Raw genomic sequence first — 23,822 nt, 5'->3', positions numbered from 1 at the left:
TGAATTATGACAGTGTATATAGAAGCCACGGGCAGCACGATGTAGACGCATGTACCGCCCGGCTTGTTAACTTACATGTGGATCGCAGCGGGTCTCTGCAGTATGACCCGCCCGGTGCAATCTGCACCTCAGCCCCTGGACTACAACTCCCATCATGGGCAGAGTTTGTGCAAGTGCCATCCCTCAGCGCTGCGGTACTACAACTACTCCCATCATGGGACAGACTCATGATAGGAGTAGTAGTCCAAGGGCAGAGGGGCAGATCGCAGCAGATCATTCTCCAGAGACCTGCTGCGATCCGCATTTATTAACTATACAAGCCAGCGGTACATGCGGCTACACTGCACTGCCCGCCAGCTCCTATATACAGTTCTTATAATTCATAATCCCTGCCGGGAGAGGGGAGCTCTGATTGGTTAATAGCTATTGACCAATCAGAGCTCCTGTATCCCGGTGGCGGGGATTATGAATTATGACAGTGTATACAGGAGCCGTGGGCAGCGCAGTGGAGCCGCATGTGCCGCCAGCTTTTTAAGTTAATAAATGCGGATCGCGGCGGGTCTCTGCAGAATGACCTGCTGTGATCTGCACCTCAGTCCCTGGACTACAACTCCCATCATGGGCAGAGTCTGTCCATGATGGGAGTAGCAGTCCTTACTGTCCCAAAATAGACACTTCGGTACGTGTCCTCCGAGATGGTGTATATTTGCGCAAGAAAAGTGCTTTTGCGCATTTTTTTGTGTTAAAAAAAAAACGCAGTTAATAAATTCGATTCTACAGTAGAAAGTGCTCTATGGTAAACTTAACCGTAGACATGGCCATGAAAAATTTTATCAGATTTTGCGATAATACAATGATAAATTCCCCCCATTGTGTATATTCACCGAGCTGTTCTACGACAAATTGCGTTTTTCTATATATGCTAATGAGGGCATTGGGGCATGGGTGGAGCTATGATACTTCGGGCACCTTGACGTCATCTTCGCCAGCCGCCCGCTGCGCCCGACTCATCAATATTCATAAACCCCCTCCCTGCTCCTGCGGCCGTGTTACAGTACTGCGCATGCGCCACTTACTGTGCAACGATGTCCGCAGCTGGGAAGCCGAGGGGAAATGCCGCTTGGGAGGACACAGTAAGCGGCGCATGCGCAGTACTATAATGCGGCCGAAGGAGCAGGGAGGGGGTTCTTGAATATTGATGAGCTGGAGCTCGGATTGGAGTTACGACCATGCTCCAAGGCCTTCATTAGAATATATATATATAGAAAAACACAATTTGTGGCAGAACGGCTGGGCGAATCTACACAATATGAGTACCGTTTCAATCAGCATCACCCACACTACAAGCCTGTGTAACAGGTTTAGTGCGTGTGATACTACTGACAGATATCCTTTAATTACCGAGATGCCCCTTTGCCATAAACCATAGCCACTGCATTGGGGCAGCAAAGTGGCTGTATTAGTACACTGTGCGGTAAAGAAATGCCCCAGTGTACCAAATGGCCTCACTTCATATAAATAAAACAAATATAAATATTACAGATTAACAATGCACGTTTCAGGAAGAAAGTTATTTAGGGTTCATGCAGGAGAGTGTGGAGTGATGAGCTAGGAAGTGCCTGTCTATAGCAGTGTCTTCCATCGAGCATGCCTTCAGATGCTGCAAAACTTTAACTCCCAGTATTCCAGGCTGGAAGTTGTAGAACAATTATAAAAAGAAAGAGCACTATTTCTAATAAAATTGCCTTGTTTAAACTCACGGCAATTTGGAATCATTCAGGAAGGCGCCATCGGATAGTCTCTCACCTTTTGCTCTTTTAGGCTGGAAGTTGTAGCTTTGCAACAGCTGGAAGCACAGTCTTTGGGAAGCACTGGTCTATAAGGACTTAGTGGAGAAGCCTGTGAGGAAATGTAGAGAAGGACCTCACCACTCTGGACTCTTAGAACATGTTCACACTATGGAACGTCCGCACGGAGAACAGAAAATTGAATTTCTATGCCAGAAACCTCTGGCACGGGAATTCTGCCGTGTGCACAGAGCAGAGGAAATCTGTCAAATTCCACTCGACTCTGCTACAGCGGAATCTCGGTGACAGATTTCAATGCAGAATCTGGTACGGAAATTCTGACATGTAAACATAGCCTTAAAGGGGTAATGCAGCTGGGGCCGCCCGCGATGCCCTGGATAGGACCCTGTCCCGTTCAGTCAGGAGCTCGTGTTTTCTACCTGTAGACGGCAAGTGCTCCACTGAAATAAACCGAGTGTGTGCAGTCTAGAGGTAGACAACAAGCATTCCTGACTGAGCAGGACAGGGTCCTGTTCAGGAGATCACGGGGGATGCCAGTAGTCGGACCCCCCCCCCCCCCCGTGATCAGCTACTTATTCCCTATCCTGGTGATAGGGGATAAGTTAATTCTGGCTGCAGTACCCCTTTAAGGTCTGGCTAAGCACTCAGATAGCATAATTTTGCAGTGTCTAAAGTTAGTGCACCCTGCAGCTGGGAAATGCACTAGTTGTTACTGACTGGAAAGGAACAGTATGATAAACAGTTGCCAATATCTAGAGACCTGGTTGGCGAAGGATAGAAGGATAGAGAACAACACAAATTTGGAAAATTGGAAAACCTGTTCCAGACTCAGCATAGCCTGGCAACCAATCGGAAATAATCAATCCCTCCAGACCATGTAGTGTGGGAGGTATGATGGGAAGATCCCAGTCACTCTGACCACTGTGCATTAGACTGACAACTGTGAGGACTACAACCCTAATCATTCACCTACAACCTACAGGGCTTCTGTCAACACACATTTCACCTAGACTGCCACAGAAATATGTCCGATTTAGTGAAAAGCAGCTTTTAAAAACATTAATGCCCATAAACTCACACTTTGGAAATAAGAACAGTAAACAATTACCTGCTGGTACATCTTGAACATCATGGTACCAGGAAATTTGAAGTCCCGATTTTGTCATACCTTTCATATAGGCTAAAGCATTTCCATCATATTTTGTTTCAATACTGTTTCCTGTTAGCCTAATTGCTTGAATTTCACTTAGTTTGGGGCTTACTTCTACTAAGTGAATAGAGATTTGACAAGAACTCAGTAGAGGCTTAAACTGGCTGAAGACCTAAAAGGAAATCATGAATTTCATCAACCATAAAGAAAACATTACACACAAAAATGTATTTCTCATACATATCACAAAAAAATAAGGGAATGGATAATAGCTTAATCATACATTTTGTTTCATCAAAACAAATAATAAAGCAATAAATATAACATGGAAACTGCCCACTGTATCTTTCAGTGATCATGCTGCATATGGAACATTCATTTACTCCAAGTTACAAATACACAACATTTGATATACTAGATTTAACTACACTTACTCTCAAAATGTCATCCATTAGACTTCCTTTTCCAGGACCTAGTTCAACTATGTTGAGAGATTTAGATTTTCCACCAGATATCCATTCACTAATACACCAAACTCCAATTAGCTATGTAGAAGACATAAAAAAGTTAATGAATAATACATATATCATGAGGAGTAATAAAATATGTACCAGAGAAAACTGCTGCTGGCAAGTCTCTAATGGAACCAAATAAGTGTTAGTATCTGTGGAGCGTACATAAATTATAGGGATTTTCAGCCTTATACAATAATGGCCTATTATCAGGATACAACACAAATGGTACCGATAAAAACTGAAGATCACGGCACAAAAATTAGCCTTCACGCAACCTCGTATAAAAAAAAAAAAAAGTAGAGGGGTCAGAAGCATACTCATTTTCGTAAAAAAATAAAAAAGTTATAATTTTTTATAAGTAGTAAAATAAAACCTCCAAGAGCATCCAATCAGATTTCTTATTTAATTTTTCACAGGTCTCATTAAAAATAAAAGAAGCACTCTGATTGGTTGCCATGGGCAACTGTACAATTTTTCCTCTGCACAGTTTTTGATTATTCTCTACGGTTTTTAGAAGGGGAGGATAAAAAAAAAAAAAAGTACAAAAAAAAACAAAACACAACATTGTCCTTAAAGGGTTAATAAAGTCATGAGACACATCAAGAGAGGCGTAAAGACACATGACAAAAAGGTTTTGCCTCTGTATAAATCATAAATCAGACCAAATATGGAAAGCACATAATTCAGCTGTTTATTGGCAAATGTCAGACAGGCCTATGCATGTGCTTGAGCAGGCGGACCTTTCAGGTGCTGCAGGATTTCATTCCTTCACAGCCTAGTGTGTTAGTAATTGTTTTCTTGGTGACTATGGTCCCAGCTGCCATAAGATCATTGACAAGATCCTTCTGTGTCTTCTGGGCTGATTTCTTACTGTTCTCATGTCTGAAGCTAAAACTTTGCACAGAGCCTCCGATTTGCAAATAACTGCACTAAGTGTTGTAAACTTCTCACTAAGCTGATTACAGATGGGCTTATAGCCCTTTCCATCATTTTGTATATCTACAATCTTGTCCCCTGACATCCTTAGCTCTTGGGCCATGGTGGAGAGTTATCTTTGGCTGTCTTATGAGACTTGGCTATAACCTCAAACCTTAAGTAATATCACCGCTGACCAGCAGAGGGTCTCTTACCAGGCTTACTCACGTATGATTGCTGATAACACTATGGCACAACATTGTTCACTGTATGCAATTGAAGGATAACATGTAATAATCCTCTATGGTGGCTAAAATAAATAAATGTGAATAAGCCTCTTTCCTAATAAAAGTTTGAATCCCCAACCCCCAACCCCAATTATTCACTTTGCAAATAAAATAGTGTAAACCAAAAATAAAAAAACATATGTGGTATTACCGCTTGTGGAAATGTTTAAACGTTTTAGACAGACTGTTAATAGATCTGCACAGTGAGTTGCATAAACGTTAAAAAAAATTGATTGATTGATATATATATATATATATCTCAAAGTCCTGAATTGTGTTTTTGGTAACTTCATATAGCAAAAAATAATTATAAAAAAAGCTATCAAAAAGTAACCAATTTAAATTACAGAGCTCTCATACAGCCCTATATACAGAACAATAAAAGTGTTACAGGGATCAGAAGCAGGATCAGAAGCAGGGTCAGGGTGCCCGCCCAGACTTTCGGGGAAACAGAAAGGAGGGCAAAATACAGCTGCAGGCTTTGATTGGATGCAGAGTTATGCAAGCTCCCGCAACACAGCTCTGTAAAGGAGTGACAGTAATGCTTTAACCCCTTAAGGACCGGAGGTTTTTCCGTTTTTGCATTTTCGTTTTTTGCTCCTTGCCTTTAAAAAATCATAACTCTTTCAAATTTACACCTAAAAATCCATATGATGGCTTATTTTTGCACCACCAATTCTACTTTGTAATGACGTCAGTCATTTTGCCCAAAAATCTATGGTGAAGCGGGAAAAAAAATCATTGTGCGACAAAATTTAAAACAAAACACTGTTTTGTAACTTTTGGGGGCTTCCGTTTCTACGTAGTACATTTTTCGGTAAAAATGACACCTGATATGTATTCTGTAGGTCCATACGATTAAAATGATACCCTACTTATATAGGTTTGATTTTGTCGGACTTCTGGAAAAAATCATAACTACATGCAGGAAAATTAATACGTTTAAAATTGTCATCTTCTGACCCCTATAACTTTTTTATTTTTCCGTGTATGGGGCGGTATGAGGGCTCATTTTTTGCGCCGTGATCTGAAGTTTTTAACGGTACCATTTTTGCATTGATAGGACTTATTGATCGCTTTTTATTCATTTTTTCATGATATAAAAAGTGACCAAAAATGCACTATTTTGGACTTTGGAATTTTTTTGCGCGCACGCCATTGACCGTGCGGTTTAATTAACGATATATTTTTATAATTCGGACATTTCCGCACGCGGCGATACCATTTATGTTTATTTTTATTTTTATTTACACTGTGTTTTTTCTTTTATGGGAAAAGGGGGGTGATTCAAACTTTTAATAGGGAAGGGGTTAAATGATGTTTATTCACTTTTTTTTTGCACTTTTTTTTTGCAGTGTTATAGGTCCCATAGGGACCTATAACACTGCACACACTGATATTTTACATTGATCACTGGTTTCTCATAAGAAACCAGTGATCGATGATTCTGCCGCATGACTGCTCATGCCTGGATCTCAGGCACTGAGCTGTCATTCGGCGATCGGACAGCGAGGAGGCAGGTAGGGGCCCTCCCGCTGTCCTGTCAGCTGTTCGGGATGCCGCGATTTCACCGCGGCTATCCCGAACAGCCCACTGAGCTAGCCGGCATGCTTTCGGTTTCACTTTAGACGCGGCGTTCAACTTTGAACGCCGCGTCTAAAGGGTTAATAGCGCGCGGCACAGCGATCAATGCCGCGCGCTATTAGCCACGGGTCCCGGCCGTTGTTAGAGGCCGGGCCCGAACCGCTATGACGCGGGGCCACGCCGTGGCCCCGCGTTATAGATCGGGAGTGGACACATGACGTTCCAGTACGTCATGTGTCCTTAAGGGGTTAAACATCTGGACATTTACACACTCAGACTCTCTTCTAGCACTCTCCACAATATCTTTTCTTCACAATGCACATTACAGAAGAAAATACATATACCAGCGCTTAGGAGGAATAGAAGGATATTTATTGTGAAAAGGTAACCAGTAGTTTCATATGACTTACTCCACAGTGGGGGGGGGGGGATGTAAGCTCCGCTTTACATTCCCCCCTCCAAGCAGGCGTATATCATTGACACCAGGGCCTAGATGCTCGTCCTCCACAATGCACAAGAATTCACTTCAATCAGTGGGGTATAAGGGTGCGTTCACACGGAGTAAATGGAGAGTAATTCACAGAATTTTTTTTTTCGCGCGAAATTCAGGCAATTTGCGCGGAATTGCGCACGGACATGGGGGTGAAAGAAGTGAAGGGTTTTTCAGCCATTTCCGCACAAATTGCGCGGAATTTTTTTTACCATTGACTTCAATTGATTTCTGCTAGCGGATTCCGCTTGAAGAATGAACATGTTCTTTCTTCAAGCAGAACGGAATTCAGCATCGGAATTCTGCTAGCAGAATTTCCGCAGTGTGAACAGGCCAGCAGAAATAACATTAATGTCAATGGGCAGAGGAGATGTGAATTACTTTGGAGAGGAAAATTCAAGAGGAATTACTAAGAGATATTTATTAGCGACGCGTTTCTGAGGAACAAATTGGCTTGTGCCTTCTCCATCAGGCTTATTTAACAAATAAAACATGGGAAATATTTATACACATGGATATCAGATCTCTTACTGGACATCCCACTGCTGTACAAACGTCCCGGCTGGCATCTCGCAATGTCTGACAAACTTCCGGTCGGAGTCCGATCACATGACACACTCTGCGTTCCAAATGATGCGATTTCCTGTCTATAGTGGAACACACCAATAATCGGATGTCCGGAACCGGAAGAATGTTACAGCAGGCATTACAGAAATAAAGACTAATCTAAAATACATTGTTATAATCAGTTTTAAATATTGTATATATGCTATTAATCTAAAATGGGCATATACCCTATAGTATAAGGATTATAATACTCAGTACCACAATCCACCCTGTGTGTCTAAATATGAGCTCTAATAAACATAAAATATCCACACAATTAAAAATAATTATCAATTAAATATCAATACGCCTGTTCTAAAATCTCATTTAAACCCTGAGGCAATAAAGTATTAAGCCTAAAAATCCAATACATTTCTTTGTTGCAGAGCATATTAAAATTCTGATTCATAATTCTCTCTAATGGAGTGACTTTCATAACCATTGGAACTTTATTATGATGGGTAAGAAAGTAACGGGAGACACTATGTAGTGTGTATCCATTACTGATGTTAGACCGATGATTATTAATGCGTATTCTTAAAGAAAAACTATCACCTTGATCACCCAACCTAAACTCAATACACTGGGTTATAGTGTGGGTGACCAGGAATCCAAAGAGGGGTCACTTACTATAATCGGCGCTGTGGTTCCTGGCGAAGTTCCCCTTCTGAATTCAGGGAGTCACGCGCAGGAGGCGGGACCCTGCCAGCTGGCCTCCCCTGCTTCTTTCCGTCTTCTCAATCAGCCGTCCCCTTAGTTAGCATATTCATATTCTGCGACTCCACGTCCTAGTGATGTGAGTCGCATTTCACGTGAATGCTGCGATCCGAATGATGTGTGTGCGGGCTTCCGTGTTCAGGGCCGCCCCTCGTGATGTCATGCCCGCCCCCTCGTGATGTCATGCCCGCCCCCTCGTGACGTCATGCCCGCCCCCTCAACAAAAGTCTATGGGAAGGGGGCGCGATGGCCATCACGCCCCTTACCATAGCCTTTCGTTGAGGGGGCGGGCGTGACGTCGCGAGGAGCGGCCCTGAACATAGAAGCCCGCACACACATTGCTCGGAACAATAAGGGGCGAGGGGGCGGGCGTGACGTCACATACTATAGGTTATATGTCCATTTTAGCTCTCGAGATAACTGGTCACCCCTCCCACACACAATAGAACTTGATGTATCAATACCAGACAAAAGAAGAGCGGAACGAGGACACCCTGAACCGCCCGGATCAAATCCAGGCATGGAACACAGGGTCCTCCCCACTCTGGGTGAAAGCTGGGTTACACAGAGCCAGGGCCATAAGAAAACAGGTTGGGATTACGTGTGGCTGTATTAGCGGATTTGAATATGCAGTCAGGGTAGGACCTATAGTTGGATGTGTATTTAGGGCAGGAACCCTAGACGGGGAGCACCATGGAAGGCCAGAAAGAGAGTAGGGGGTGAAGGACTGCTCGATGCCCACCAATGGTTTCAGTGCAGCTTGACGACACCAATTGACCACTCTAGTAAGAATGGCAGAGAAATAGCAAAGCTTGAGATCAGGCAGCCCAAAACCCTTAGACTTTGGGCAACACAGGCTAGCTCTCTTTTGACTGGCTTCCCATCATTAAAAAAATAAAAATAAAGAAATAGTTTTGCAGGGACACTAGAGACCGAAAAAATTTCTGGGGAATCAGTACTGGAAGAGGTACAGAAATTGTGGGAGGATCGTCATTTTTAAAATCACACGTCTGCTGAACCAGGTGAATGTTCAATGCTACCGGGTCGCACAATTGGTTTTAGGTTTGGAAAGCAAGGGGAGAGTGGGGAAGTTCAACTTGAAAAACTGGGACAAGTTGGCCAAGAGTCGGACACCCATATGCTTCAATGAGGTAGTTGACCAGTGAAATGGAAAGGATGACTTTTGACGCTTCAGACTTCAAAAGATTGATCTTAAAGTTGAAGAGGCGTAAGAACCGCTCAAATTTCTGAAGAAACAAGAGGAGCGAAACATGAGGGTTGGTGGGGAGGAAGAGTAGATCATCTGCATAAGCCGCCACCTTATGCATGGTCCCCCGAACTGAAATGCCCGTAATGTCCACATCCCTGATTGTCCCGGTCTGGCAGCGGTTCCAATGTAAGGGTAAAGATCAAAGGGGACAGTGGGCACCCCTGTCGTGTGCCATTACGTATGGGGAAGTCGAATGCAATTCACCTGGCCAAGGGAGAAGAATACACAGGATCCAATTCAGGAACAATGAGTGAATGCCTGAAACTGAAGGGCCTCCTCCATGAAGGTCCAATGAAATGCCTTTTCTGCATCAGTAAATAACAGCATGGTGGATAGGCAGAAGCATTTAGTCTGATGGATGAGGCTAATGGCCTTCAGTTTCTTGTGCTTTCCTGCCGGGCATAAAACCATCTGGGTCCAAGTGAATAACACCTCCCAAAAGACCCGCCAACTTAACAGCAAAAATTTTGTCAGTTTGAGGTCCACGTTGAGGACTGAAATGGGGTGATAGCTGGCACAGAGAGAGGCATCTTTCCCCTCTTTGTGGATCACTGTGACATGAGCCCTCGTGGCATCTGGCAAGAGAGTCTATCCCATGGGGTCTGGTAGGAGATGGCGTCTGGCATCCAAAATTAGATCTTGTCCCCTGTGCAAGTGCACCCTAACCCACAAAGGTGAGCAGTTTTTTTTACCTGCTGTGGGAAGGTGACACATTAATGCCCAAGAAATAGAAAAATGCCTCCATCTTCCATCACGGGCCAGGCATCCGCATAATTTTCCTAAATGTGGGTAACCTATCAAATCCTATTTCTATGGATCCTCTTACGGACAGGAATCAATACAGCTCCCAGGCGCCTAATTGCCTGTTGTCTGTAAAAAGGTGTCACATTTAAGAGTGACACAACAGTGTAAACTACCCCACCTGTATACACTTGTGTATTCACACCCATATAGTTGGGTTCATTGTTCCCAACTGTACAACACGTGCCAGCTATTCCGTCTCATGGTTCTTTGATCAAAAGGATGAATTCCTTTTAGATGCTAAACTGACAACTTGTATTACACAATAAAATATCAGGATGTTCATATTTTACAGGTACTCTTTGAGACAGACTCTTTGATTCATTACACACATCACCAGTGAGATATTATCATATATGTATTCCACTACAGGTTGAGCTGAGTCAAACAATGGATAGGGATTCTTATTGCCCAGGAAATACGTATATCTGCGCCACTGTATTTGACAGGCTTTAGAAAAAATTTATTTTTTTATTTTATTTTCACAGCCTACTGTTCCAAAAAACTTGTAAATCATCCCAAATGCTCACTTTGCACCTTCTTGCGTTCCTTGAGATGTCCTTGACCTCTATTCCAGCGACATCTACTCTCCAAAAAGTCCAATGGCCCTCCTTCTTTTCTGAGCCATGCCATGCTCCTGCACAACACTTAACATCCACATATAAGGTATTTCCGTACTCAGGAGAAATTGTATTATACATTTTCAGAAGTTTTTTCTCCTTCTATCCCTTGTGAAAATTTAAAAAAAATTTGGCCTACACCAACAGGTTAGTGTAAAAAATTTAATTTTTTCATTTTAAAGGCCCATTGTTCCAAAAATCGGTCAAACACCTGTAGGGTCGGAGTACACCTGTCAAACACCTGTAGGGTCAGCCATTGCAGTGCAAATCACCAGTTAAAGGGGTACTCCGATGGAAAACTTTTTGGAACACAGTGCTCTCTGCTGAATCACGAGCATAGTGCTCTCTGCTGACGCCTCTGTCCATTTTAAGTACTGTTCAGAGTAGGAGAAAATCCCCATAGCAAACATATGCTGCTCTGGTCAGTTCCTAAAATTAACAGAGATGTCAGCAGAGAGCACTGTGCTCGTGATTCAGCAGAGAGCACTATGTTCCAAAAAGAAAATAATTTCCTCTGTAGTATTAAGCAGCTAATAAGTACCGGAAGGATTGAGATTTTTTTAATAGAAGTAATTTACAAATCTGTTTAACTTTCTGGCATGAGTTGATTAATAAAAATAAAAAGTTTTCCACCGGAGGCCTCAAATGTACATGTGCTCTCTCAGTTTTGTACTAGGTAAAAATGTTATTATACATTTTGGGGGGCTTTTCTCCTTTAATCCCTTGTGAAAATGAAAAAAAAAATCGGGCTACACCAGCATGTAAGTGTTTTTTTTTTGTTGCTTTTTTTTAACACTAACATGCTGGTGTAGCCCAAAATTTTCATTTCACAAGGGGTAAAAGAAGAAAAAGCCCCCCCAAATTTGTAAAGCAATGTCTACTGAGTACCCCATAATGCGGCCCTAAACCATTACTAGGAAGATACGGCAGGGTTCAGAAGTGAAAGAGCTCCTTGTGCAACACTCAGAGCTTCCAGTGCTGCGAAGAGCTCGCAAAGGTGAGTGCTGAATGACAGTGGCGGGACCCCCGTGATCAGACATCTTAAGATGTATTATGGACGGAGTACCCCTTTAAGGTCTCAAGCTCCCTCGTTTTGCATGCTAGTCTGCCGGCATTTGAGAACATACACTTTAACCCCTTAAAGGGGCACTCCGGTGCTTACACATGTCACACGGGGGCGGGATGTCACACGCCGCCGGCCCTGCGGTCGCCGGTGCATGATAACGGGCGTCCCCAGCTGCGGGACTTCCGCGATCAGGCATCTTATCCCCTATCCTTTGGATAGGGGATAAGATGTGTAAGCACAGGAGTACCCCTTTAACACCTTAAGGACTGAGCCCTTTTTCACCTTAACATCCTGAGCGGTAATCCCGAGCGTGACTCGGGGTTAATTTTCCCTGCCAGGATCGGTAACCCCGAGTCACGCTCGGGGTAGAATTACAGCGTTCCCGGCCGGGCTGCACGATATATCGCAAAAGCAATGCGATATAGCGATGCAGCCCCCGGGAAAACATGCGATTATCTGCTCTGGTCGGCTCCCGTTGCGGGGGCCGGCCAGAGCAGGTAAAGAAAAATACTAAAAGTCAGTGTTTCCCTACCAGGGGGCCTCCAGCTGTTGCAAAACTACAACTCTCAGCATGCCCGAACAGCCAAAGGCTGTCCGGGCATGCTGGGAGTAGTAGTTTCACAACAGCTGGAGGCACCCTGTTAGAAAAACACTGAGCTAAGTGTAAAAGAAAGAAGTAGTAAAATAAAAAAAACTTTTGCTCACCTAATCCCGGTCCCTGAAGATGTCGTTCCCCTCCGTGCGGTCCGGGGTGTCCTCTCTTCACTATTCATCTTCTAGGACCTTTCACTTTTCTGCCAATCACAGGCCGCAGTGGTGTAAAGCCTGTGATTGGCTGAAGGGGAAAGGACTTGTTCTGCAGCAAATACACTAGGTTTGAAATCTGCCCGGCAAACCTAGTGTATGCTGCTGCAGAACAAGGTGACAAGGTGGGATGAATGTGACAAAGGGGGGAATGTGACATGAGGGGGGGATGTGACAAGGGGGGGGGGAATGTGACATGAAGGGGGGAAATGTAACAGGGGGGGGGGGAATGTGACAGGGGGGGAATGTGACAGGGGGGGATGTGACAGGGGGGGAATGTGACAGGGGGGGGAATGTGACAGGGGGGGGAATGTGACAGGGGGGATGTGACAGGGGGGATGTGACAGGGGGGGATGTGACAGGGGGGGATGTGACAGGGGGGAGGGGAATGTGACATGAAGGGGGGGATGTGACAAGGGGGGGGGATGTGACAGGGGGAGGGGAATGTAACATGAAGGGGGAGAATGTGACAAGGGGGGGAATGTGACAAGGAGGGGGGAGAATGTGACAAGGAGGGGGGAGAATGTTTCGGGGGATGTGACAAGGGAGGGGGAATGTGACAGGGGAGATGTGAAATGGACGAAGGGAGATGTGAAATTCAGTTAAAAAAATTGTACCGCTTTTGGTACAAATTTCCAGACAGAATCATACCGCCAGGGTGGTTAAGGACTCGACCATTTATTGCAAATCTGACCACTGTCACTTTAAACATTAATAACTCTGGAATGCTTTTAGTTATCATTCTGATTCCGAGATTGTTTTTTCGTGACATATTCTACTTTAACATAGTGGTAAAATTTTGTGGTAACTGGTATCCTTTCTTGGTGAAAAATCCCCAAATTTGATGAAAAATTAGAAAATTTTGCATTTTTCTAACTTTCAAGCTCTCTGCTTGTAAGGAAAATGGATACTCCAAAAAAAATTTTTTTTAATTCTCATATACAATATGTCTACTTTATGTTTGCATCATAAAATTGACGTGTTTTTACTTTTGGAAGACACCAGAGGGCTTCAAAGTTCAGAAGCAATTTTCAAATTTTTCACAAAATTTTGAAACTCGCTTTTTTTCAGGGACAAGTTCAGGTTTGAAGTGGATTTGAAGGGTCTTCATGTTACAAATACACCATAAATTACCCCATTATAAAAACTGCACCCCCCAAAGTATTCAAAATGACATTCAGTAAGTGTTTTAACCCTTTAGGGGTTTAACAGGAATAGCAGCAAAGTGAAGGAGAAAATTCACAATCTTCATTTTTTACACTCGCATGTTCTTGTAGACCCAATTTTTGAATTTTTGCAAGGGGTAAAAAGGAGAAAATGTTTACTTGTATTTGAAACCCTATTTTTCTCGAGTAAGCACATACTTCACATGTCTATGTTAATTGTTCGGCGGGCGCAGTAGAGGGCTCAGAAGGGAAGGAGCGACAAATGGTTTTTGGGGGGCATGTCACCTTTAGAAAGCCCCTATGGTGCCAGAACAGCAAAAAACCCCACATGGCATACCATTTTGGAAACTAGACCCCTCGGGGAATATAACAAGGGGTAAAGTAAACCTCAATACCCCACAGGTGATTCACGACTTTTGCATTTGTAAAAAAAAAAAAAAAATTCACCTAAAATGCTTGGTTTCCCAAAAGTTTTACATTTTTAAAAAGGGTAATCGCAGAAAATACCCCCCAAAATTTGAAGCCCAATTTCTCCCAATTCAGAAAACACCCCATATGGGGGTAATAAGTGCTCTGCTGGCGCACTACAGGTCTCAGAAGAGAAGGAGTCACATTTGGCTTTTTCGAAGGAAATTTTGCTCTGGGGGCATGCCACATTTAGAAAGCCCCTATGGTGCCAGGACAGCAAAAAAAAAAACGACATGGCATACCATTTTGGAAACTAGACCCCTTGGGAAACGTAACAAGGGGTAAAGTGAACCTTAATACCCCACAGGTGATTCATGACTTTTGCATTTGTAAAAAAAAAAAAAAATTTAAACTAAAATGCTTGGTTTCCCAAAAAATTTACATTTTTACAAAGGGTTAAAGCAGAAAATACCCCCCAAAATTTGAAGCACAATTTCTCTCGATTCAGAAAACACCCCATAGGGGGGTGAAAAGTGCTCTGCTGGAGCACTACAGGTCTCAGAAGAGAAGGAGTCACATTTGGCTTTTTGAAAGCAAATTTTGCTCTGGGGGCATGCCGAATTTAGGAAGCCCCTATGGTGCTAGAACAGCAAAAAAAAAAAAAACACATGGCATACTATTTTGGAAACTAGACCCCTCGGGGAACGTAACAAGGGGTTAAGTGAACCTTAATACCCCACATGCGTTTCACGACTTTTGCATATGTAAAAAAATAAAAAATTTTAACCTAAAATGCTTATTTTTCCCAAAAATTTTACATTTTTAAAAAGGGTAAAAGCAGAAAATACCCCCCAAAATTTGTAACACAATTTCTCCCGAGTACGGCAATACCCCATATGTGACCCTAAACTGTTGCCTTGAAATACGACAGGGCTCCAAAGTGAGAGCGCCATGCGCATTTGAGGCCTAAATTAGGGATTGCATAGGGGTGGACATTGGGAATCACTGGTGTAGAATTCCCCTAACAGGGGGCCTCCAGCTGTTGTAAAACTCCCAGCATGCCTGGACAGTCAGTGGCCGTCTGGTAATACTGGGAGTAGTTGTTTTGCAACAGCTGGAGGCTCCGTGGCGTACCAGACGTTTTTCATTTTTATTGGGGAGGGGGGCTGTGTAGGGGTATGTGTATAAGAAGTGTTTTTTACTTTTCATTTTATTTTGTGTTAGTGTAGTGTTTTTAGGGTACAGTCACACGGGCGGGGGTTCACAGTAGTTTCTCGCTGGCAGTTTGAGCTACGGCAGAAAATTTGCAGCCGGATACTTACTGTAAACCTCCGCCCATGTGAGTGTACCCGGTACATTCACATGGGGGGGGGGGGGGGGGGGGGGGGGACATCCAGCTGTTGCAAAACTACAACTCCCAGCATGCGCTGACAGACTGTACATGCTGAGAGTTTTAGTTTTGCAACACTGGTTGTGAAACTCAGAGTTTTTTTTTACCTTACTCAGTGTTTCAAAACCAGTGTGCCTCCAGCTGTTGCAAAACTACAACTCCCAGCATGTACGGTGCATGGTGTAAGGTGACTGCTGGGAGTTGTAGTTTGCAACAGCTGGAGGCACACCGGTTGTGAAACACTGAGTTAGGTAAAAAAAAACTCTGAGTTTCACAACCAGTGTGCCTTCAGCTGTTGCAAAACTACAACTCTCAGCAGTCACCGACAGCCAATGGACATGCTGGGAGTTGTAGTTATACAACCAGCAGATGCACCACTACAACTCCCAGCATGCACTTTAGCTGTCTGTGAAAGCTGGGAGTTGTAGTTATACAACAGCTGAAGGTACACTTTTCCATAGATAAAATGTACCTCCAGCTGTTGCAAAACCATAAGTCCCAGCATGCCCATAAGGGAATGCTGGGAGTTGTGGTGGTCTGCTTCCTGCTGTTGCATAACTACAGCTCCCAGCATGCCCTTTTTGCATTCTGGGAGCTGTTGTTAAGCAACAGCAGGAGGCTGTCACTCACCTCCTGCTGCTGCTCCGTCGCAGGACAGTCCCTCGCCGTGCATAATGACCCCCCTGGGCGATATGCCGGGATGCCTGCTGAATGATTTCAGCAGGCATCCGGCTCCGGTCCCCAACCGGCTAGCGTTGGGGACCGGAATTCCCACGGGCATATGGATACGCCCTGCGTCCTTAAGGACTCGGAATGCAGGGCGTATCCATACGCCCTGCGTCCTGAAGAGGTTAAGGACTGAGCCCTTTTTCACCTAATGGACTGAGCCTTTTTTTTGCAATTCTGACCACTATCCCTTTATGCATTAATAACTCTGGGATACTTTTACCAATTATTCTGATTCAGAGATAGTTTTTTCGTCACATATTCTACTTTAACATAGTGGTAAATTTTCGGCGTTACTTGCATCCTTTCTTGTAGAAAAATCCCCAAATTTCATAAAAATTTAGAAAATTTTGCATTTTTCTAACTTTGAAACTTTCTGCCTGTAAGGAAAATGGATATTCCAAATAAATTATATATTGATTCACATATACAATATGTCTACTTTATATTTGCATCATAAAGTGGACATGTTTTTACTTTTGGAAGACATCAGAGGGCTTCAAAGTCCAGCAGCAATTTTCCAATTTTTCACAAAATTTCCAAAATCTGAATTTTTCAGGGACCAGTTCAGGTTTGAAGTGTATTTGAGGGGTCTTCATATTAGAAATACCCCATAAATTACCCCATTATAAAAACTGCACCCCCCAAAGTATTCAAAATGACATTCAGAAAGTGTGTTAACCCTTTAGGTGTTTCACAGGAATAGCAGCAAGTTGAAGGAGAAAATTCAAAATCTTCTTCATTTTTTACACTCGCATGTTCTTGTAGACCCAGTTTTTGAAATTTTACAAGGGGTAAAAAGGGAAAAAGCCCCCCAAAATTTGTAACCCAATTTCTCTCGAATAAGGAAATACCTCATATGTGGATGTCAAGTTCTCTGTGGATGGAAGGAGCAACAGTGGGATTTTGGAGAGTGAGTTTTTCTGAAATGGTTTTTGGGGGGCATAGCAAATAAAAAAAAAAACAACATAGCATACTATTTCAAGAAACATAACAAGGGGTCCAGTGAGCCTTAACACCCCACAGGTGTTTGATGACTTTTCGTTAAAGTCGTATGTGTAAATGAATACATTTTTTTTCACTAAAATGCTGGTTTTCCCCCAAATTTTAAATTTTTACAAGGGGTTATAGGAGAAAATGCCCCCCCCCCATATTTGTAACCTCATCTCTTCTGAGTATGGAAATACCCCATGTGTGGACGTCAAGTGCACTGCGGGCGCACTACAATGTTCAGAAGAGAAGTCACATTTTGGCTTTTGGAAAGCAAATTTTGCTGAAATGGTTTTTGGGGGGCATGTCACATTTAGGAAGCACCTATGGTGCCAGAACAGTAATAAAAAAAAAAACACATGGCATACTATTTTGGAAACTACATCCCTCAAGGAACGTAACAAGGGGTACAGTGAGCCTTAACACCCCACAGTTGCTTGAAAATTTTCCGCTAAAGATGAATGTGAAAATTAAAAAAAATATAATAATTTTCACTAAAATGCTGGTGTTACTCCCAAATTTTCATTTTCACAAGGGGTAATTGGCGAAAAAGCCTCCTAAAATTTGTAACCCCATTTCTTCTGAGTATGGAAATACCCCATATGTGGATGTTAAGTGCTCAGCGGGCGAACTACAATGCTACAATACAAGGAGTGCCATTGAGCTTTTTGGTGAGAGAACTTTTGTTGGAATAGAAGTGGGAGGTCATGTGCGTTTACAAAGCCCCCCATGGTGCCAGAACAGTGGACCCCCACACACACACACACGTGACCCCATTTTGGAAACTACACCCCTCACATAATTTATTAAGGGGTGCAGTGAAATTTACACCCCACTGGCGTTTGACAGATCTTTGGAACAGTGGGCTGTGCAAATGAAAAATTAGATTTTTCATTTCCATGGACCACTGTTCCAGAAAACTGTCAGACAACTGTGGGGTGTAAATGCTCACTGTACCCCTTATTACATTTCGTGAGGGGTGTAGTTTCCAAAATGGGGCCACAAATTTTGGGGGGCTTTTTCCCTATTCTCCCTTGTGAAAATGAAAAATGTAGGGTAACACCAGCATTTCAGTGAAATTTTCTTTTCCATTTTCACATGCAATTTTAACGAAAATTAAAGGCTCACGAAAATTAAGGCTCACGATACCCCTTGTTACATTCCGTGAGGGGTGTAGTTTGCAAAATGGGGTCACATCTGGGTATTTATTGTTTTGCGTTTATGTCAGAATCGCTGTAAAATCAGCCAACCTTGTGCAAATCACCAATTTAGACCTCAAATGTACATGGCACGCTATCACTCCTGAGCCATGTTGTGCACCCGCAAAGCACTTTAACCCCTTAAGGACCAGGCCATTTTACACCTTAGGACCAGAGCGTTTTTTGCACATCTGACCAATGTCACTTTAAATATCAATAACTCTGGAATGCTTTTAGTTATCATTCTGATTCCGAGATTGTTTTTTTGTGACATATTCTACTTTAACATAGTGGTAAAATTTTGTGGTAACTTGCATCTTTCTTGGTGAAAAATCCTAAAATTTGATGAAAAATTTGAAAATTTTGCAAGCTCTCTGCTTGTAAGGAAAATGGATATTCCTCCCAAAAATTTTTTATGATTCACATAAACAATATGTCTACTTAATGTTTGCATCATAAAATTGACGCGTTTTTACTTTTGGAAGACACCCAAGGGCTTCAAAGTTCAGCAGCAATTTTCCAATTTTTCACAAAATTTTCAAACTCACTATTTTTCAAGGACCAGTTCAGGTTTGAAGTGGATTTGAAGGGTCTTCATATTAGAAATTCCCCACAAATGACCCCATTATAAAAACTGCACCCCCCAAAGTATTCAAAACGACATTCAGTCAGCGTTTTAACCCTTTAGGTGTTTCACAGGAATAGCAGCAAATGAAGGAGAAAATTCACAATCTTCTTTTTTTACACTTGCATGTTCTTGTAGACCCAATTTTTAAATTTTTACAAGGGGTAAAAGGAGAAAATGTATACTTATTCTTGTAGCCCAATTTCTCTCGAGTAAGCACATACCTCATATGTCTATGTAAATTGTTCGGCGGGTGCAGTAGAGGGCTCAGAAGCGAAGGAGCGACAAGGGGATTTTGGAGAGTACGTTTTTCTGAAATGGTTTTTGGAGGGCATGTTGCATTTAGGAAACCCCTATGGTGCCAGGACAGCAAAAAAAAAAAAAAACACATGGCATACCATTTTGGAAACTAGACCCCTTGAGGAACATAACAAGGAATAAAGTGAGCCTTAATACCCCACAGGGGTTTCACGACTTTTGCATATGTAAAAAAAAATATATTTTTTTCACTAAAATGTGTGTTTCCCCCCAAATTTCACATTTTTGCAAGGGTTAATAGCAGAAAAGACCCCCCAAAATTTGTAACACCATCTCTTCTGAGTATGGAAATACCCCATGTGTGGACGTCAAGTGCTCTGCTGGCGCACTACAATGCTCAGAAGAGAAGGAGCGCCATTGAGCTTTTGGTAAAAATAATTTGGAATGGAAGTCAGGGGCCATGTGCGTGCCAGAACAGTGGACCCCCCCCCACATGTGATCCTATTTTGGAAACTACACCCCTCACATAATTCAATAAGGGGTGCAGTGAGTATTTACACCTCACTGGCGTTTGACAGATCTTTGGAACAGTGGGCTGTGCAAATGAAAAATAAAATTTTTCATTTTCACGGACCACTGTTCCAAAAATCTGTCAGACACCTGTGGGGCGTAAATGCTCACTGTACCCCTTATTACATTACATGAGGGGTGTAGTTTCCAAAATGGGATCACATGTGGGTATTTATTTTTTTGCGTTTACGTCAGAACCGCTGTAAAATCGGCCACCCCTGTGCAAATCACCAATTTAGGCCTCAAATGTACATGGTGCGCTCTCACTCTTGAGCCTTGTGTGCCTGCAGAGCATTTTACGCCCACATATGGTGTATTTATGTACTCAGGAGACATTGCGTTACAAATTTTGGGGGTATTTTTTTCCTTTTAACGCTTGTGAAAATAAAAAGTATAGGGCAATTTTTTTACACTAACAAGCTGGTGTAGCCCCAACTTTTCCTTTTCATAAGGGGTAAAAGGAGAAAAAGCCCCCCAAAATTTGAAGTGCAATTTCTCCCGAGTACGGAGATACCCCATATGTGGCCCTAAACTGTTTCCCTGAAATACGACAGGGCTCCGAAGTGAGAGAGCTCCATGCGCATTTGAGGACTAAATTAGGGATCGCATAGGGTGGACATATGGGTATTCTACACCAGTGATTCCCAAACAGGGTGCCTCCAGCTGTTGCTAAATTCCCAGCATGCCCGGACAGTCAGTGGCTGTCCGGAAATGCTGGGAGTTGTTGTTTTGCAACAGCTGGAGACTCCGTTTTGGAAACACTGCCATACAATATGGTTTTCATTTTTATTGGGGGGGGGGGAGGGACAGTGTATGGGAGTGTATATGTTGTGTTTTACGCTTTATTATGTGGTAGTGTAGTGTTTTTAGGGTACATTCGCACTGGCGTGTTACGGCTAGGAGTTTGAGCTGCGGCGAAAAATTTGCCGCAGCCCAAACTTGAAGCAGGAAACTTACTGTAAACCTGCCTGTGTGAATGTACCCTGTAGGTTCACATGGGGGGGGGGGGCAAACCCCCAGCTGTTTCAAAACTACAACTCCCAACATGTACTGACAGACCGTGCATGCTGGGAGTTGTACTTTTGCAACAGCTGGAGACACACTAGTTGGAAAACTTTCAGTTATGTTCTGTTACCTAACTCAGTATTTTCCAACCAGTCTACCTCCAGCTGTTGCAAAACTACAACTACAAGATGTAGTTATGCAATAGCTGGAGGTACGCAACTACAACTCCCAGCATGCCGAGACAGCTGATTGCTGTTTGGACATGCTGGGATTTGCAGTTTTGCAACCTCTTGAGTGCTACAGTTTTAGAGAATACTGCAAAGTGATCTCCAAACTGTGGTCCTGCAGCTGTTTCAAAACTACAATTCCCAGCATGCCCAGACAGCAAACAGTTGTTTGGGCATGCTAGGAGTTGAAGTTTTGCAAGATCTGGAGGGCTACAGTTTAGGGACCACTATATAGTGGTCTCAAACTGTAGCCCTCCAGCTGTTGCAAAACTACATATTCCAGCATGCCGAAACAGCTGTCTGGGCATGCTGGGAGTTGTAGTTTTGCAACATCTGGAGGGCTACAGTTAGAGACCACTGTATAATGGTCTCAAACTGTACCCTGCAGATGTTGCTAGGCAACTCACCAGCTTCCGTCGGATCCAGCCGCACGTCATCGCCGCCCGCCGATCTCCCTCGCCTGCCCGGATCGGTAAGTGGATCTTCGGCGCCAGTCCCCATCGTTTCCCCGTCCTGCCCCGCCTATTGTGGGTGGGCAGGACGGGGAAAACGAAAGTTGACCACCTCGCCCCCGATCTGCTATTGGTGGTTGGGTCTAGACCACCAATAGCAGGGATAGGAGGGGTGGCACCCCTGCCACCTCACTCCTATCGTTTCAGGGGGATCCTGGGTGTCTTAGACACCCGCGATCCCCCTTACATTCCTAGGTCACCGGGTCACTATAGAACCGTAATCACCCGGAATCGCGCAAATCGCAAGTGTGAATTCCCTTGCGATTTGCAGCGATCGCCGACATGGGGGGGGGTCTGATGACCCCCCTGGGCATTTGCACGGGATGCCTGCTGAATGATTTCAGCAGGCATCCCGGTCCGATCCCCGCCCGGCGCACGGCGGGGACCAGAACTGCCCATGACGTAACTGTACGTCCTTGGTTCTTAAGACCCAGGGTGTCGGGACGTAACGTTACGTCATGGGTCCTGTAGGGGTTAAGCTCACATATGGGGTATTTCCGTACTCAGGAGAAATTGCATTACAAATTTTGGGGGTCTTTTTTTCCTTTTATAGCTTGTGAAAATAAAAAGTATGGGGGCAACACCAGCATGTTAGTGAAAAAATTATTATTTTTTACACTAACATGCTGGTGTAGACCCAAACTTTACCTTTTCATATGGGGTAAAAGGAGAAAAATCCCCCCAAAATTTGTAACGCAATTTCTCCTGAGTACGGAAATACCCCATATGTGGCCCTAAACTGTTTCCTTGAAATACAACAGGGCTCCAAAGCGAGAGAGCGCCATGCGCATTTGAATCAGACACAAAAATTGGGAATTTGAATCAGACACGGGTTGTCTCCAGCTATTGCAAAACTCCCAGCATGCCTGGACAGTTAGTGGCTGTCCGTAAATACTGGTAGTTGTTTCTTTTCAACAGCTGGAGGCTCTGTTTTGGAAAAAGTGCCGTACAAGCCTTTTTTTAATTTATTTTTTTATTTTGGGGGGTGGGGGAACGGGACTGTGTAGGGGTATATGTAGTCTTTATTTTGTGTAGTTGTTGTGTTGTGTAGTGTTTTTAGGGTACATTCACATGGGCGGCTTAACAGTGAGTTTCTCGCTGGGAGTTTGAGCTGCAGCAGAAAATTTGCTGCATCTCAAACTTGCAGCGGAAAACTAGCTGTAAACCCATGTGAATGTACACTGTACATTCACATGGGGGGGGACCTTCAGCTGTTGCAAAGCTACAACTCCCAGCATGCACTGATAGACCATACATGCTGGGAATTGTAGTTATGCAAGAGCTGGAAGCACATTGGTTGCGAAACACAGAGTTTGTTACTTAACTCAGTGTTTCGCAACCAGTGTGCCTCCAGCTGTTACAAAACTAGAACTCTCAGCATGTACAGTCTCTCAGTGCATGCTTGGAGTTGTATTTTTGCAACAGCTGGAGGCACACTGGTTGCAAAACATTGAATTAGGTAACAAATTCTGTTTTGCAACCAATGTGTCTCCAGCTGTTGCAAAACTGCAACAATCAGCATGCACTGACAGTCGAAGTGCATGCTTAGAGTTGTAATTTTTCAGCAGCTGGAGGCACACTGCTACAACTCCCAGCATGCCCTTTGGTAGTTTGTGCATGTTGGGAGTTGTAGTTATGCAACAGCTGGATGCACACTTTTCATAGAAAAATGTGCCTCCAGCTGTTTCATAACTACAACCCCCAGCATGCACAGACTACCAAAAGGCATGCTGGGAGTTGTAGCAGTGTGCCTCCAGCTGCTGAAAAATTAAAAAAATAAATTAAAAAAAGGCTTGTACGGCACTTTTTCCAAAACAGAGCCTCCAGCTGTTGAAAAGAAACAACTCCCAGTATTTACGGACAGCCACTAACTGTCCAGGCATGCTGGGAGTTTTGCAATAGCTGGAGACAACCCGTGTCTGATTCAAATTCCCAATTTTTGTGTCTGATTCAAATGCGCATGGCGCTCTCTCGCTTTGGAGCCCTGTTGTATTTCAAGGAAACAGTTTAGGGTTAGGACTCCAGCTGTTGCAAAACTACAACTCCCAGCCTCACCTCCTGCTGTATTCTACAGCCGGGACCGTCACCGCTGCTGCCACCGATCCCGCACCAG

At 43.5% G+C, this 23,822-nt stretch overlaps 1 protein-coding gene across 4 annotated transcripts in view; it reads right to left on the bottom strand.

The window, feature by feature from the left end:
- The window catches only part of NDUFAF7 (NADH:ubiquinone oxidoreductase complex assembly factor 7), a 262,505-nt gene that overhangs the window by 117,462 nt on the left and 121,221 nt on the right, over nucleotides 1-23,822 (bottom strand). For all 4 annotated transcript variants that reach the window (XM_056566974.1, XM_056566973.1, XM_056566976.1 and 1 more), the window contains 2 exons: nucleotides 3,393-3,503; nucleotides 2,917-3,130 (listed from right to left, as the gene is read on the bottom strand). In XM_056566974.1, the coding sequence (XP_056422949.1) occupies nucleotides 2,917-3,130; nucleotides 3,393-3,503 (325 nt within the window). The remainder of the gene's footprint in view (nucleotides 1-2,916; nucleotides 3,131-3,392; nucleotides 3,504-23,822) is intronic.

Source organism: Hyla sarda, chromosome 3 (genome assembly GCF_029499605.1).
Source record: "Hyla sarda isolate aHylSar1 chromosome 3, aHylSar1.hap1, whole genome shotgun sequence".
Lineage (NCBI taxonomy): Eukaryota > Metazoa > Chordata > Amphibia > Anura > Hylidae > Hyla > Hyla sarda.
The sequence above is the reverse complement of the archived record's forward strand: the minus strand, read 5'-3'. Positions and strand labels throughout refer to the sequence as shown.